Below are 12,928 nucleotides of genomic sequence, written 5' to 3' on the forward strand. Positions count from 1 at the left end.
CTCGGAAGGAGATATCCGGCTTCATCCTGACACAGCCAATGCCCTAGGGGGCTCACTGGGGGAAAAAGTTTATTATTATTATTATTATTATCATTGGCAATGGTGCCACAGAGAAGTACGGTCATGAGAGGACACCTCTGTGAAGTTGGTTTTCTTGTTCCAAGGATCAAGTTTAGTTCATCATGCTTAGTAGTAAAGGCCTTCACCCACTGAACCTCCAGCCCTTAGCTAGTTGTTTCTCTTATTGTTTGTTTATTTTTCTTTTCTTTTGTTTGAATTATTTAAACTCGAAATCCTCCTGCATTCATGTCCCTAGTACTGGGAATCTGAGACCACCGTGCTTGTCTATTCTCATCTTTAAGAAGAAAACCAGAATGCCTTTCTCTTTAATGAGTCAGTCTCCATGGCTTCATCTATTGAAATCATCACTTCATTGGAAACTGTGTGTTCCTAAGGAGGTGGGCAGGAGACCCAGTGGAAGGTTCTCCTGGCCTTCACTAACTTCATCTTTAAATGGGAATTAAGTACCTCTTGGAGGTGTTTTTATGAGGGTTAGAGTCAATACAAACAAACTGTATTAGATAAGTGGGTGCTGTTTGTGTGAATTCTTAGTGTCACACAATGAGTAGCTAAGGTGCCCAGGACTTCTGTGCCCTGTAATCAAACTGCCATGAGATCCCTCTGTCCGGCAACAGCTGCTTATTCTGATGAAGGAGCAGCAGCTGTCAGAACTAATGTTGATATTGACAAACTGCCAGGATTAAATTTATACCATATTTCCTTTGTTAGTCCAACGAACCATGACTTCTGAATGTCACTTAGGTGGTTTTTCAGGGGTTGGTGAGGGATCTAAACTAATAATCCAGAACCAACATGCCTAGGGGAAAAACCAGTTCTTAAAAACACCCTTTGCTTCCTTACTGCGGGCTTCCTTGTTTTTTCTTTCTCTAGCTCAGTGCATACCAACACAACGACAGATATATCTGACCCATAGTTTTGGTTTTTCTTCCAAGAATATGTTTTCATGTCTTCATGGCATAACATTCCCTGGCTCCTTGAGAAAACTGAGTGTGTTCTTTCAGTCACATCCACCAACTGTTTAGGCCACCATTGTATTTCTTTAAAAAACAAACAAACATATTTTATGTGTATGGGTTTTTGCCTGAATGTATGTCTGGGCACCCCATGTGTGCTGGAAGAAGGGAAGGCGTCTGACCCCCTGGAACTGGAGTTACAGACAAGTGTGAATGGCTATGTGGGTCCTCTGGGTCCTCTGGAAGAGCAGCCACTAACCACCAAGTCATTTCTCCAGCCCCCTGGGCCAAAGTTTTCAAATGTTCAGTGGAAGGCAGTGTTAGAAAGCAAGGACTCTGGTCACCTGGTTCTGGCCACACCATTTTTACCCCTCAATGAAGTGGCTGATGGCGGCTTCCTCGTCTGTGCCGAGCATCAACGCTCACCGTGGGTGTGGGTGAGCTTTATCCACACAGGACAAGCCAGCCTGTACACCTTTACCACCCTATAGTGCGCAGAATCCCCGTGCCAGGCTAGGGACTGGTTCCCGCGGGAATGGAGAGCGGCGTGCACAAAGCCAGCGTCTCCGTTGCCAGGGAAACGGGGCGCCGCGCTTTCCGGCGCAGTCGCGGCCCGAAGCAGCTGTCATGGCGGAAGCGGTCTGGAGCACTGACACCGGCGAGGCCGTATATCGCTCCCGGGACCCCGTGCGCAACCTGCGCCTCCGGTAGTCACACCACCCCAGCTCCGGGCCCCCCTAACTTTATGCTCTCACACAATTCCACCCTAACCTTTCGGGAGTTCGGAGGCCCCCACTTCCGCTTGCAATCCCAACTACTTCCTCTGCCATCTCCGCACCTCTCGCTACCGAGACCTTTCCCCACTGAAAGCTTTCAAGCACACCTTCCAGACCTCACTCCTACCCAAGACCCTTCAAGTTCTCGTTACTTTGAAACCCCTCAGGCCCTGTGTCCCCAACACTCCCTGGCACTGACTTCTCCGGCAGGCGCCCCTCCCCAACTCCTCCCGTGCTCTCGGCTTAGCATCTCCGCCGCCGCCGCCGCTGTGGTTTTGTTTTTCCTGTCCTTGCTGTGTTTATCTCCCGGTCCTGAGTCTTTGACACGTGTATTTTGGGCTTCTCTTTTCTTGACAGAGTTCATCTGCAAAGAGTCACACCAAGCAACTTCCTTCATTACCAGCCTGCTGCCCAGATGGGGAAGGACCTCATAGACCTGGCCACTTTTAGGCCTCCTCAAGTTGCTAGTGGGTGTTTTTTGGTGATGATGATGCATCCCCTTGAGAACTGAGGAAAGGGTCCGTGGCAGTAGAGGTACAGAGGAGGAACAGAAGGCCCAGAGAGGTTGAATTTGTTGCCCCGTGTTGAACCCTCATGATCTTTTACATTTTTTATTTACTTTTGGGTGTGTGTGTGCTCAGAGGACCTTTGGGAGTCAGTTCAGTTCTCTCCTTTCACCCCATGAGTCTGGGGCTTGAAATCAGGTTAGCCATGGGCCCCTTTGCCCACCGAGCCATCTCACCCACCCCAAGTGTGAATTTTGTGTGTATTGGGGGTAGGGGCGATTCTAGGAGGAATGTGTTCCAAACTCCAAGTGTATATGTAAATACACTTAAAATAGTTTTTAAAAAGGAGTTTTCATGAAAATGTGATTTACCTTGCCTTGGAAGCCAAAAGATGAGACAGGGTCCTTATGTTGTCCAGTAATCTTTCATGCTTCTGCTCTTTCTCTTTCTACTCAGAAATATTCCTAGGCAAGAAGGGTAGACTGTGGATCACAAAGTAGGCATCTTTCAAAAGACACGCAGAGCCAGGACCGTATTAAATATGGTTCTCTCTTTTTTTTAAAGATTTATTTATTTATTATGTATACAGAAGAGGGCGCCAGATCTCATCTCACAGATGGTTGTGAGCCACCATGTGGTTGCTGGGAATTGAACTCAGGACCTCTGGAAGAACAGTCAGTGCTCTTAACCTCTGAGCCATCTCTCCAGCCCAAATATGGTTCTTTTAAAAATCATTTGTTTGCTTCCCTGTCCTCTCCTGATGATTCTTCTCCAGAGTTAGTGTTCGAGGAAGTTTCTGTCGGTGGTTTCGGGATATGAAAGAAAAACACTGGGCTCCTTATCTAGCAAATGTGGGCGGCCTTGAGGCAGGCTGGCCTCCAGCTCTAACTAAATTTCAGTTTCCTAGTACTGGATTAAATAAAGTATTTCCTGAAAGGCAGGACTGCCTTTTATTTCAAATTAGAGTGGTGATTAAGCTGCCTCAGGTCCTAATCGTGGCTGTTAGTATTAACCCAATTATGTCTACCACCTCCATTGTTTGTCTAGTCTGGGTACTTAATGAATCACTGAACTCCAGTGGGGTTTGTGGTCAGTGTGAATAGGGACTTCGAAGCCAAGCCTGGTGGTGTGCACACGTAACGTTTTTTTTTCTGGCTGAGGCAGGAGGATCTGGAATATGAGGCTAGATTGAGTTGCAGAGTGAGACTCCGCCTCAAACAACAATAATGGATGTTTAAAACCAAAATGAAGTCAGAATAGGAACGCTGGTTATAATCAAGCGCAAAGGAAGACGTGTTGCCGGTCTGACTCGTTATGTTGTGTTTGGAGGTGGACACCGCCCCGATGAAGAAGAGGAGGAAGAGGCTGTGATTGGATGGCAGGAGAAGCTCTTCAGCCAGGTGAGCCAGTATTACCTGTCCGTGGCCTACCCCCACCTACCGGACTCCCACCTGGCTGGTGACTCATGCCAGCAAACCGATTTCCAGAAGAGGTTGTGGAGGTTTATACTTTCCCTTGTTTTATTTAGATATTGTAATATAACGGCCACCAGTGCTCAGTCTAGTGTCTGGATAAGGTGTTCCCATCTCTGGTCTCTGCGGCATCTCTAGCAGCAGAGTTGAATGAGAACATCAGCTTGGTTCCTTTTAACTCCAACATTCTATGATTCCCCTGCCCTTCAGTATTTAAACAAGTGATAGTTGGTTATCAGACCGTGTCAACTAGCTCTGTAGCAGTGATTTGATCTGGTAGCTATAGGAACCAAAGTCTGAGGTCGTCCCAGCTGATCTGTTTCTTTGTGGTGACCTCAGTTTGAAGTAGATCTGTACCAAAACGAATCTGCGTGTCAGAGTCCATTGGATCATCAGTACCGCCAAGAGGTCCTGAAGCTGGAGAATTCGGGCGGAAGGAGAAACCGGAGGATCTTCACCTACACCGACTCTGATAGGTACACCGACTTGGAAGAGGTATTGTTCCTTCTGAGGCACCATCGCTTCCTTCTTTGTCTCCCCTATTTTCTAGCCTCACTGGTACTGTGTGGTAAGTGGGAAGCCCAAGAAAGGGAGAGAGGTGTTCTAGAAACTGCTGTGAGCTGCAGACAGGCTGGAGTGGGCGGAGTCTGTAGGTGGTGTAACTGTTACACTCTTGGGACTCCTGGAGGGGACAGGGGTCAAGAAGAGGGGTGGGGGTGTCAGAATCTAGAACAAGCTATTTAAGATTCAATCAAAGCCCAGTGGTGATGATGGTACAAGCCTTTAATTCCAGCACTTGTGAGGCAGAGGCAGGCGGATCTCAGTGAGTTCAAGGCCAGTCTGGTCTACAGAGCGAGTTCTAGGACAGCCAGAGCTACACAAAGAAACCCTGTCTGAAAAACCAGATAATTAAATAAAGAAAATTCAGCCCAAACTCAGGAGTTAACAGGTGAGAAGAGGAATTTGCTTAGGCCGTGGGTGGGGAATGCTTGTGTTTTTGTGTGCACTGGTGGGCCCTTGTGGGCTTGTTTTACATTCTCTTCCATCGCCGGGTGGTGGTGGCGCACGCTTTTAATCCCAGCACTCGGGAGGCAGAGCCAGGTGGATCTCTGTGAGTTTGAGGCCAGCCTGGTCTGCAGAGCGAGATCCAGGACAGGCTCCAAAACTACACGGAGAAACCCTGTCTTGAGAAGAAAAAAAAAAAAAAAAAAAAAAAAAATTCTCTTCCATCGTGATGTATGTCTTCTCAGGAAGGTTGTAAATTCCTTGAAGGTAGAACTGTATTTTCTGATTCTTGTGTTTATGACCCTTTAGAGCTCTGCTGGGAGCAGGGTTAGTGTGAGTCTTTTGAAAGATTTGGACTGCTTTCTTCAGGAGAGCCGTGAGCGGACAGCATATAAATTCTAGACCATTTTGGAAAAGCAAATAAAAAATACAGTTGCGACAGGGTTTCTTTGTGTAGCTCTGGGCTGTCCTAGAACTCGCTCTGCTAGCTTGTCCAAATGAGAACTCTCTCAAAAACCATAGTATCCTATTAGGCATTTTTGACTGCCTAGTTAGCATCGACATTTACCAGGCACACTCACCCAACTTCTTGTTGACATACGTTCAGCGATCGCAGGCTGATGTCATGATTAGCATAAACAACTCATTTCTAGAATCCTGTGAAAGCCACATAGGGTGGTAGTCTTCCTCGGATTGTACCATCCCCCCCCCCCCCCCCCCCCCCCCCCCCCCCCCCCCCCCGGGTAGCTGTGAGGTTCCGGCTGTTGGGTTTGCAGCAAGGGTCAGACGGAAGGCTTCCTCTCAGGTGTTTTTAACCCATGGAGCCCTGACCACTTACCACTCACAGGACTGTCCCTTTCCCCAGTACTGTCAGAAAATAACCTCTGCAGCCAGCGAGACGCCATCGTTTCTGGTTGAGCGGATGGCCAACGTCAGGCGGCGGCGCCAGGACAGGCGAGGGACGTAAGTGCAAGCAGGGATCGGGGGTCTCTGTGGTGTCTCACGCTAATGTTCCTGTAATTTCTCCTGACTAATCCTTCCCATCCATGACAGACCCAGTGTGGGAGGGGATCCCTTATCATCTCCTTCAGGCTCTTTGTGGGGTGCCAGGGAAGTGACCCTTTCCTGTGATCCCTCCCAGGGAGGGTAGCAAACTCAAGTCTCGTATCATCACCTGGGAGCCCTCGGAAGACTTCATCAGGAACAACCATGCCATTAACACACCTCTTCAGACCATGTACATTATGGCAGACCTGGGACCCTATGGAAAGTGAGCGACATTTCACCCTGCCAGCTCTGGGCCTCCTCCTTTTCTCCCGTTACAGCCATCTGGGACCTTTGGGAGGGAGGGTCTCTTTCTCTTTTGCTGTTCTCAGAAGAAAGTGTCACCGTGAAGGTTCTTACTATGTCCTCTGTCCTGCCCTGAAATGGCTAACTACCTTTCTCCCCTTCCCTGGTGACCCTGAACCTTGATGACCGGTTCCTGATTCGCAGGCTTGGCTATAAGGCGTACGAGCATGTCCTCTGCATTCTGAAGGTGGACAGCAATGGAGTGATCACCGTGAAGCCCGACTTCACTGGCATCAAAGGACCCTACAGGTGGGAATGAGCAAACAGTGTGCCGCGACTTCCCTGCTCGCCCTCCGGCCCCTAGTTGAGCAGATTCTAGAATCTTCTCCTAAACTTTTAGTTCCCAGGCACTGGTTCATACTCTGTTCTGGGTTATAGGCCTTTGGGAAACTTCCAGGAAATGTGCAGCAAAAGGAATCTCTTTAGCTGCGCAGTTAAGTGAGAAGGATTCATAGCAGAGTATAGGGACTGGCTAGAACAGGGGAGGTGCGCTCAGCCAGGCCAGGTCCAGTTTCCTCATCTGTGTAAGGGGACAGCACTGTAGAGACCAACTCACCCAGCCCATCCCTTTTCGAGGTGAGAACTGAGTGCTGTATGGTTTCCCATGTCTGTGAGGTAGAAAGGGTCCAGGACCTGGGGTCTAGTCTGCCTCCTTTTCTGCTTGGCCACCATTTCCCTCTTGATCATCCTTACGGCCATCTTCATCACATTCCTCAAGTGAGCTGTATCACCGGCAATGTTGACTCCCTGGGCTGGGTCTGGAAGGCCACACCTCTCACCAACAGAAATGATCCTTCTTGTGACTTTGACCTTACAGAATCGAGACTGAAGGAGAGAAGCAGGAACATACTTCTGCTTGGAAATACACAATTGAAAACGTGTCCTCCCTTGCACAGCCAGAGGAGGAGGAGCGGGAACAGCGTGTGTTCAAGGATGTAAGCGCTAGTTTACATGAAACCATGGCTGGGTGGCTGCTAAGGAAGAGGGTAACCCACCACCATCCAGAAAACACAGCTGACAGAACAGAAGGCTTTGACCATGCCAGTACCATACCGGGAGCTTAATACAGGGGCCACGCGCCCAAGTATTGACTGTGTTCTATGCCAGGCATATCACTTAGCTCTCACAACCCTGGGAGGTAAGCATATGACCACTTTGTAAACAAGGACCCTGAAGGTAAGGACCTGAGTAATAGAGCTTGTAACCTTGAGAGCCGGGTTCATTCCCAGACTAGCCAGCTTCAGAGCCTCTGTGTATCACTTTATTTTCGTTATTTCTTAGCAGGGATATGTGTGTGTGTTGAGACTGTCTCACTCTAGCTCAGACTACCCAGGAAGTCCCTATGTAGCCCAGGCTGGCCTTGAGTTGGCAGCAACACTCTTGCCTCAGCCTCAACAATGTTGGGTGGCAGGCACAAACCACCACACTTGGCTTGTACATCTCTTTAAATGTCAGTGTCTGGGATGCTTGCCCTGCCCCAATTTTCTCCCAACCAGAACTAAACCCTGGTCTGATGTGGGCTGCATTTTGAGGACTGGTTCACTTTGTTTCCTCAGCTTTATGGCCGCCACAAGGAGTACCTCAGCAGTCTCGTGGGCACAGACTTTGAGATGGTGGGTAGCTCCGCTTCCTGCAGCGCCGTGAGCTTTTAAGCAGTGTCTGACTGTGGAGGCACTATAGCACCTCTCTTAAAAAGACTTCAAGATGCACTCTGCCTGCAGTGTGGGAAGGAAGTCAAAGAAGCGGTTCATGACCCTGTATATTGATGTGAACCCTTGCATGCATAGAACGGGTTTGAAAGGGAACAGGCTCGGTGGGTGGTGGTAAGTGGGTATTGGGCAGTGAGAAGAATATATCAAGCATCTGACTTACTCTCCATGTTTAGGTGGTTTTTGGTTTTTATCAGTGGTAATACATTCATGTATTAATTTACAATTCGTTCTTTTTTTTTGGTTTTTGTTTTGTTTTGTTTTGTTTTTAAACAGGGTTTCTCTGTAGCTTTGGAGCCTGTCCTGGACTAGCTCTGTAGACCAGGCTGGCCTCGAACTCACAGAGATCCACCTGCCTCTGCCTCCCGAGTGCTGGGATTACAGGCGTGCACCACCACCACCCGGCACAATTCATTCTTTTAAAAAACAATGTAAAGATAAAAAAATGTCTTCCTCATCCTTCATGAAGTGGACATTGCCATTTCTGCTGATCTTAGAAAGTGAAACCAAAGCAGTTTTGGTTCAGTCAATCACTCCGGGGAGTCCTGTCTGGGTTTCCCCTCTCACCAGGGATTCCATTTCTAGATCTACAGACAAGGCCAGAACTACTCACTGCCTTCACTCTCTGTCTCTAGACAGTAACTCATTCTTATATTACATAGGAAACAAATGTGAGAAAAGTTAAGACAGATAACACAAACAATTCAAAAAGAAAACTTGGAGGCTGGAGAGATGGCTCAGAGGTTAAAAGCACTGGCTGCTCCTCCAGAGGTCCTGAGTTCAATTCCCAGCAACCACATGGTGGCTCACAACCATCTGTGATGGGATCTGGCGCCCTCTTCTGGCCTGCAGTCATACATGCAGGCAGAATGCTATATACATAATAAAAGGGAGGGAGAGAGGAAGAAGAAGGGAGGAGGAGGAGAGGGAGGGAGGGAGGGAGGAAACCTGGTGGCCTGAAGAGTCCTTCTGTCACACGCACACACACACACACACACACACACACACACACACACACACACACACCCATCTAAGTGATGTACTGTTACTCCGTGAGTCTTGGAACTAGGAACGGGCTCTGTGGAGAAGTGTGAGCAGAAGCACGCAGTAATGTGGCCAAGGTTGGGTAGCCAGTGTGCGGTCTTCTGCAGATGGGGGACAGGGCTGGAGGGGCAGCTTGAGTCCCTCTGGTCCTGACGCCTTCCCATTCCTCTCTGCTGTAGACTGCCCCAGGTGCCCTCCGGCTCTTCGTAAATGGAGAGGTAGGTAAGTGTCTAGTCTGGGAGCCAGGCAAGTTCTGATGGAACTGAGTAACTACTCACCTCCAGTCAGTCTGGGCTGAACGTGGGAAGCTGAGAATTCTGGTCCCTTGGAAGGCTTTATTTGCAGAGCATGTGGGCCCTTCACGACTAGACAGGGTGAGAAGGATAGCGAGAACAAGCTAAACTTATGTTCTGTTTTCTTTCCAGTTTCAGCCCAGGGCTATGAGTATGACAACCTCTACGTCCACTTCTTTGTGGAGCTGCCAGCTAGTAAGTAGACTTCTTCTTGGATACCTATCCTTACTGTCCTAGGGGCGTTCTGCCCACTCCCACTGAAACATCGCCACTTCTAAAGGCGGCTCTGTTCTCTCACCACACTGACCGCTGCTCACTTTTCATCATAAAGCATCTGTCTTGGCTTCTGGAGTGTAGTCCCTCCTTCTCACTAAGAGCTTGTCAGCCTCTCCGGTGGATTCCTCCTCATCTGCTCATCCTAAACTGTGAGCTCATCCCAGGCTACTCTCTACCTCCAGTCTTCCTAGGCAGTTCCACCCGTCCATAGCTTAAATGCCATCTGTGTCTGTTGCCCTGCCCATAGACACACTAGAGTGTTAGCGCCAGGAGAGACAATCCTGGTCACTCACACATCCTCAAACGTATCAGCATAGAGCAGACTCAGTCGGTGGTAAATGAACAGCACATTGGGTGAAGGAGCAAGTGAATGAACGAATGTATAAAAGTTCTTTTATACTTTTATTCTCTCAATGACTTCCTGGCCTCTCTAGTGAGCTTATGGTGTCTGGTCTTTGGCTTTCAGACTGGTCAAGCCCATCCTTCCCGCAGTTCTCAGGAGTAACCCAGACATGTGCCACCAAAGCCGTGGGAATGGTATGGAGGATGAGAGGGTGTATCTGGAAGGGGATGGCAGCTCCAGGTGGTGTTGACGCTTCATCAGGCCAGCCCCACTGTCGGGTCTGTGGAGGAGCATAGTTGGGATGTTTCTGCGTGGGCTCTGTGGGGCTGCCTAGGCCAGGGTCACTCTTGCTCTCTTAAGAGGATGACAGCAGCTTGTATTTAGCTGTCCCCCTGCCTGTTGGCTTCCTGCCAGGCTGACAGTTTTTCTTTCCCCTGTGTGAAGGTGACCTTGTCATTGGACACAGAGAACCAATTCCAAGTGAGACCTTGTCCACTCTGTGACGCCAAGCTGAAAACGACACTCTTCTTTTTCAGGACAAGGTGGCCTATTTCTCTTATCCATTCACATTCGAAGCCTTCTTTCTCCACGAGGACGAATCGGCTGGTGAGTCGCTGTGGTCCTCAGCCTCACTTCTCCTCTCCCAGGGCCTCTCCTAACAAAGGTCCCCGTGACCTGCGTGCCACCTTGCCTCCTTTCCAGATGCCCTCCCGGAGTGGCCCGTGCTCTACTGTAAGGTCCTGTCACTGGACTTCTGGCAGCGGTATCGTGTGGAAGGCTATGGGGCTGTGGTGTTACCTGCCACCCCAGGTAACCTCTTGTCCCTGCCCTTCCCAACGCCCTCGGCCCTAGCAACAAGACAAACACTTCCAGAAGACTCCTGTGTTCCTGATGAGATTAGAGAGGATTAGGACTCGGGCCCTGACTTGAGAGACTGTTTGTAGCTTTGTGGATTTTCTCCCCGCTGTGAAGCTGAGACTGAGCCCCTGAAGTCCAGCACCCTGACGGGTTGTCCTGTGTCCCAATCCTCCAGTTAGACCACAGCCTTAATGGAGAAGCTGCAGGCAGTGGGCTCTCAGCCCGTGTGCCTTTGATGTGTTGTTCCAGGCAGCGTACTAATCTCATCTAAGTCTCCCAGCCCCACTGTGAGGTGTATGTTGTACTTGCTTCTACATTTTACTAGGTCAAAAGAGAAGGAGGCGCTGGGAGGTTGACAAGCTTGTCTTAAGGACACAGTGATCCCTGGAATAGCTGAGATTAGTTCTGTCTTCCAGACAGGCACCGTCACCCACCATGATAACCTTCACATAGGTCAGGTCCTCACCAACCCAGGTCATTGCTGGGAAGTCAGCCGTGGACCCTGGCCGTTTTCCCCTCTTGCTTACACAGGCTCACACACCCTGACCGTCTCCACCTGGAGGCCCATGGAGCTGGGCCTTGTGGCAGAGCTAAGGAGGTTCTTCATTGGCGGCTCCCTGGAGCTGGAGGACCCCTCCTATGTGAGGATACCCAGCACCTTCAAGGTGACTTCTCTGGAGAGACTTCAGGCTGAGTATTTCTGTTGCTGTGTGGTGTCTGGACTGAGGCCCCTCCCCTGATTGTTCATCGGGCTCCTATTAGGCAGCCCCTTCCTCCCTGTGGCTTACGCTGCAGGTCCTGCCCATATTTACAGGTTCAAATATCTACACTAAGAGGTCCTCGGGGAGTAGTGTATTTCAAGATTCCCTGACCCCCATTAGATAACTGGCCTCTTCCGGCACTGAAGGCCTTGGTAATCAGACTTGCAAGAAGCATCTAAACCTGCTCAGTCTCAAATGAGGGTAGACTGTTCCCAGAGTTACAAGAGGGGAGTTACCCTTGTGGTGCTGGGGTCTGACAGAACGGAGTTTCCTCAGTAGTGCTACGCTTCCCAAGACTAGGAATATGAACAGCGGCATAGTCCCTGGTCTAGAGTCTGCGCAAACTGATCCTGTCTCCGCTGTGTGCCCAGGGGGAGCGGCTGAGCCGCTTCGGGTTCCGCACTGAGACCACGGGTACTGTCACCTTCCGCTTGCACTGCCTGCAGCAGTCCAGGTGAGCGACCCCGCCCCCCCCACCCCCCAGCTCCCTGTCCTGGAGGGTCGGGGTGCAGCCTTGACTACACGTTGGGCCTCCCTGCAGGGCTTTCATGGAATCGAGCTCCCTCCAGAAACAGATGCGGAGCGTGTTGGACCGCCTGGAAGGGTTCAGCCAGCAGAGTTCCACACACAGTGTGCTAGGTGGGCTCCTCATCCCCCACTGGACACCCAAGGCCACTTTCTTTGCCACACCGTGGTGGCTGACTAGGTGGTAATGTTTCTCCCTTACAGAAGCCTTCCGTCGCGCCCGGCGCCGCATGCAGGAGGCCCGGGAGAGCCTCCCCCAGGACCTTGTGAGTCCTTCAGGAACGCTGGCCTAGCCCTCTGCAGCCTGGCCTACGGGAAGGATGTCTACATCCAGTACGCTCTCACTTCGTCGTGATTTTTAGAGACCACATTGGTCTACCAAACTGGATGTTCTAGAAATTTCCAGCTGGCTCCTCTGCGTAGCCTTCACAGGACTTTCTTTCTTCCCTGTGGAAGTAAAGTCAGACACTCTGGGGCCCCATGTGACCCCCCTCTTCATGTTTCGGCTACCGAACATGAGGCAGGCTGTGTATCTGAGACTTGTTTGGGGACCAGCATTAGCCAGTCCTCAACATTGTCTTTTCTGGTTTGTCACACAGTCTCGGTGACAGAGGGCAGGAGCTGTAGGAAACTCCTGTTTCACGGCCCTTAAAATGGAGTTTGGGGGCCAGGAGTGGTGGGCACACCTTTAATCCCAGCCCTTGGGAGGCAGAGGCCAGTGGATCTCTGTGAGTTCAAGGCCGGCCTGGTCTTTATAGTGAGTTCCAGGACACTCAGATTGGCATAGTGAGACCCTGTCTCCAAAAAAAAAAAACAAACAACAAGATGGAGTTTGGCATCATCCAAGGAGGAAGATGCATGAGAGAGCTCAGTCTCTCCCTTCTTTCAAGGAAAGTGGAGGCTAAGGGGCCTCAACTTCCTGACTACATCTCCATTTCCCTCTCTCAGGAAGCTTCCTCCTACAGTGTAGGGCTGG

The 12,928-nt window shown here is 50.1% G+C and overlaps 1 protein-coding gene across 3 annotated transcripts; it reads left to right on the plus strand.

The window, feature by feature from the left end:
- Positions 1-1,632: 1,632 nt before the first annotated feature.
- Mks1 (MKS transition zone complex subunit 1) lies at positions 1,633-12,675 on the plus strand. Of its 3 annotated transcripts, XM_036197190.1 has the most exons (18): positions 1,633-1,741; positions 2,168-2,277; positions 3,646-3,716; positions 4,128-4,283; positions 5,659-5,756; positions 5,935-6,063; positions 6,288-6,392; positions 6,961-7,078; positions 7,700-7,756; positions 9,076-9,118; positions 9,322-9,384; positions 9,932-10,002; positions 10,345-10,414; positions 10,511-10,618; positions 11,198-11,331; positions 11,799-11,881; positions 11,969-12,066; positions 12,157-12,675. In XM_036197190.1, the coding sequence occupies exons 1-18, from the start codon at positions 1,662-1,664 to the stop codon at positions 12,243-12,245; spliced, it is 1,683 nt and encodes a 560-aa protein (XP_036053083.1). In that variant the 5' UTR covers positions 1,633-1,661; the 3' UTR covers positions 12,246-12,675. The 3 variants fall into 3 exon arrangements, with proteins under 3 accessions (XP_036053083.1, XP_036053084.1, XP_036053085.1); XM_036197191.1 differs by lacking the exons at positions 11,799-11,881; positions 11,969-12,066; positions 12,157-12,675 and adding an exon at positions 11,704-11,791 and having other exon boundaries at positions 1,643-1,741; XM_036197192.1 differs by lacking the exons at positions 11,198-11,331; positions 11,799-11,881; positions 12,157-12,675 and having other exon boundaries at positions 1,643-1,741.
- The last annotated feature ends 253 nt before the right edge of the window (positions 12,676-12,928 follow it).

The sequence above is a fragment of the Onychomys torridus genome, chromosome 8, assembly GCF_903995425.1.
Source record: "Onychomys torridus chromosome 8, mOncTor1.1, whole genome shotgun sequence".
NCBI lineage: Eukaryota > Metazoa > Chordata > Mammalia > Rodentia > Cricetidae > Onychomys > Onychomys torridus.